Here is a 2,266-nt window from a genome sequence, read left to right as displayed (position 1 = left end):
CTCCACGGCCTCGACCTCGCATTGGAGGTGGCATTCGGGGAGGAGGGTGATAATAATAATCTTCATACCTAGCAAATGGAGGGAAGGAAGAAAAGAAAGAAGTCAGTTTACTTTAAGATTCATCCTGACTTTATTAATCTGATCTGTTACCAAGGTATTCTTTATTCAAATAGTAAACTATAAACTCACGCAGTGCTTCTGGAGGCTTGTCTAGCAGCTTGGCGCTCTTTCCTTTTCTTGTCTGGTGGCTTAGCTAAGACAATTTCAATTTCTTCCCCTTCTATTTCTTTTCCATTCATTTCATCCATAGCCTAAATTACAAAATTAAGTTTATTGTATAAGAAACAGCATTTTAAAACTTAGTATAAATGGGGAAGTAGAGAGCTGGCTCAACAGTTAAGGGCATACGCTGCTCTCCAAAGAACTCCAGGCTCAATTCCCAGCACCCATGTGGCCATCTATACCACCATTTCCAAGAATATGATACCCTCTTCTAGTCTCCATGGGCACCATGCATGTACATAACACAGACAGATATGCAAGCAAAACACCTATACACATAATTTAAAAAAAATCTTGAAAAAGTATAAACATATCATGTCGTAGTAAGCATTTTGTAATTATTTTAACTTGTAAGAGTAGCCTAACCAGAGAGCTGTTTCCTTCATCTTATGTTTTATACATAAATTACTGTTGAGAACAAAAAGCAATATCTTCTCATTTTATTTTAGAAGGCAAAAGAGTAGCTGGAAGATGGCTCAGGTCCCAGCACCCACCAGGAGCCTTCACCACCATCCCTGACTCCAAGCCAAAGGATCTGATAAGCTTTCAACCTCCTGAGGGCGCCAGTTCATTTAGTCAAACTCCTTATTCCAAATAATTAATTCTGGAAACAATCCACACCTGGGCAAAATGCCAGCAGCAATAAAAATCATACAAAAACTAACTTTTCAGATATCAATAAAGATGTGATATTCATTATCTAAGTTTTACACACGTTTCAAGAATGTGAAAGGCAAAGATGAGTTGGATACAGCTAACTGTGAAACTCAACAGAATACTAAGTTCAGTCATATCTAGCACAGGACTTACTGTGCCCAAACTAAAAGCAGAGCAAAGAACATGCCAATGGACCACCAAGAAAGCAAAAACTAGAGTTTTGTTTAAAGACAGAGTTTGCAGCTAACCTGGAATTCTGTATACTAGGCTGGCCAGAAACTGAGAGATCTACCTGCCTCTGCCTCCCAAATGTTGAGGAAACCACTTATTTGGGATTTTTTGGTTTTTGTGTTTTTAAGTGCTGCATATTAAACACAGAGCTTTGTACATGCTAGGCACAGTCTACCAGTGAGCTACAGGACAGCCTCAATTAAAGCTACTACTGTCTTCCTGCCTCAGGACATATTGTTCTCAGTAAAGCACCTGGCATGTGAGTTTGCAGCCCAGCACCACACAACGTCAACACAAAGAAACGTGGTGACTTCCATAATCAAAAGTGGAATACCTATGTTCTACCTATCCTGACCATCCAGGATACTTCCCAGTTCCTAGACTAAGAATTTTATAATTCCACAGGCTTCTTTAGCAAACCATCAAATCAGTTCTTGTAAATATTTCCTATGAACCCACCCAATTATTTAGTACCAAAGTAAAAAATCTGCAAAGTATAATATGAACTTATCGAGTGTGGGGTTTTTTTTGTTTTTTGTTTTGGTTTTTCAAGACAGGATTTCTCTGTATAGCTCTGGCTGTCCTGGAACTCACTCTGTAGACCAGGCTGGCCTTGAACTCAGAAATCCACCTGCCTCTGCCTCCCAAGTGCTGAGATTAAAGGTGTGCGCCACCACCGCCCGGCTTCAAGTGTGTTCTATACCATTATAAATTTAAGAAATTGGAGAAACAGCTCAGCGATTAAGAGCACTGACTGCTCTTCCAGAGGTCCTGAGTTCAAATCCCAGCAACCACATGGTGGCTCACATCCATCTGTAATAGGATTGGATGCCCTCTTTCTGGTGTGTCTGAAGATAGCAATAGTGTATTCATATACATAAAAGAAATAAATCTTTAAAAAGAAAGAAAGGAAGGAAGGAAGGAAGAGAAAGAAAGAAAGGAAGAAAGAAAGAGAGAGAGAGAAAGAAAGAAAGAGAAGGAAAGAGAAAGAGAGAAAGAAAGGAAGAAATTAATTTAAGAAACCAAGCATTAGAGTTTGAAGCCAGCCTGGTCTACAGTGTAAGTTCCAGGACAGCTAGGGCTACACAGAGAAACC

The 2,266-nt window shown here is 39.6% G+C and overlaps 1 protein-coding gene across 1 annotated transcript in view; it reads right to left on the bottom strand.

The window, feature by feature from the left end:
* Hnrnpr (heterogeneous nuclear ribonucleoprotein R) overlaps positions 1–2,266 on the bottom strand; it is a 37,383-nt gene that overhangs the window by 1,980 nt on the left and 33,137 nt on the right. The window contains exons 10-11 of the mRNA XM_031377036.1: positions 190–311; positions 7–68 (exon numbers count right to left, since the gene is read on the bottom strand). Of these exons, the coding sequence (XP_031232896.1) occupies positions 7–68; positions 190–311 (184 nt within the window). The remainder of the gene's footprint in view (positions 1–6; positions 69–189; positions 312–2,266) is intronic.

The sequence above is a fragment of the Mastomys coucha genome, unplaced genomic scaffold, assembly GCF_008632895.1.
Source record: "Mastomys coucha isolate ucsf_1 unplaced genomic scaffold, UCSF_Mcou_1 pScaffold18, whole genome shotgun sequence".
Taxonomy (NCBI): Eukaryota; Metazoa; Chordata; class Mammalia; order Rodentia; family Muridae; genus Mastomys; species Mastomys coucha.
This window is presented reverse-complemented; position numbering and strand designations above follow the sequence as displayed.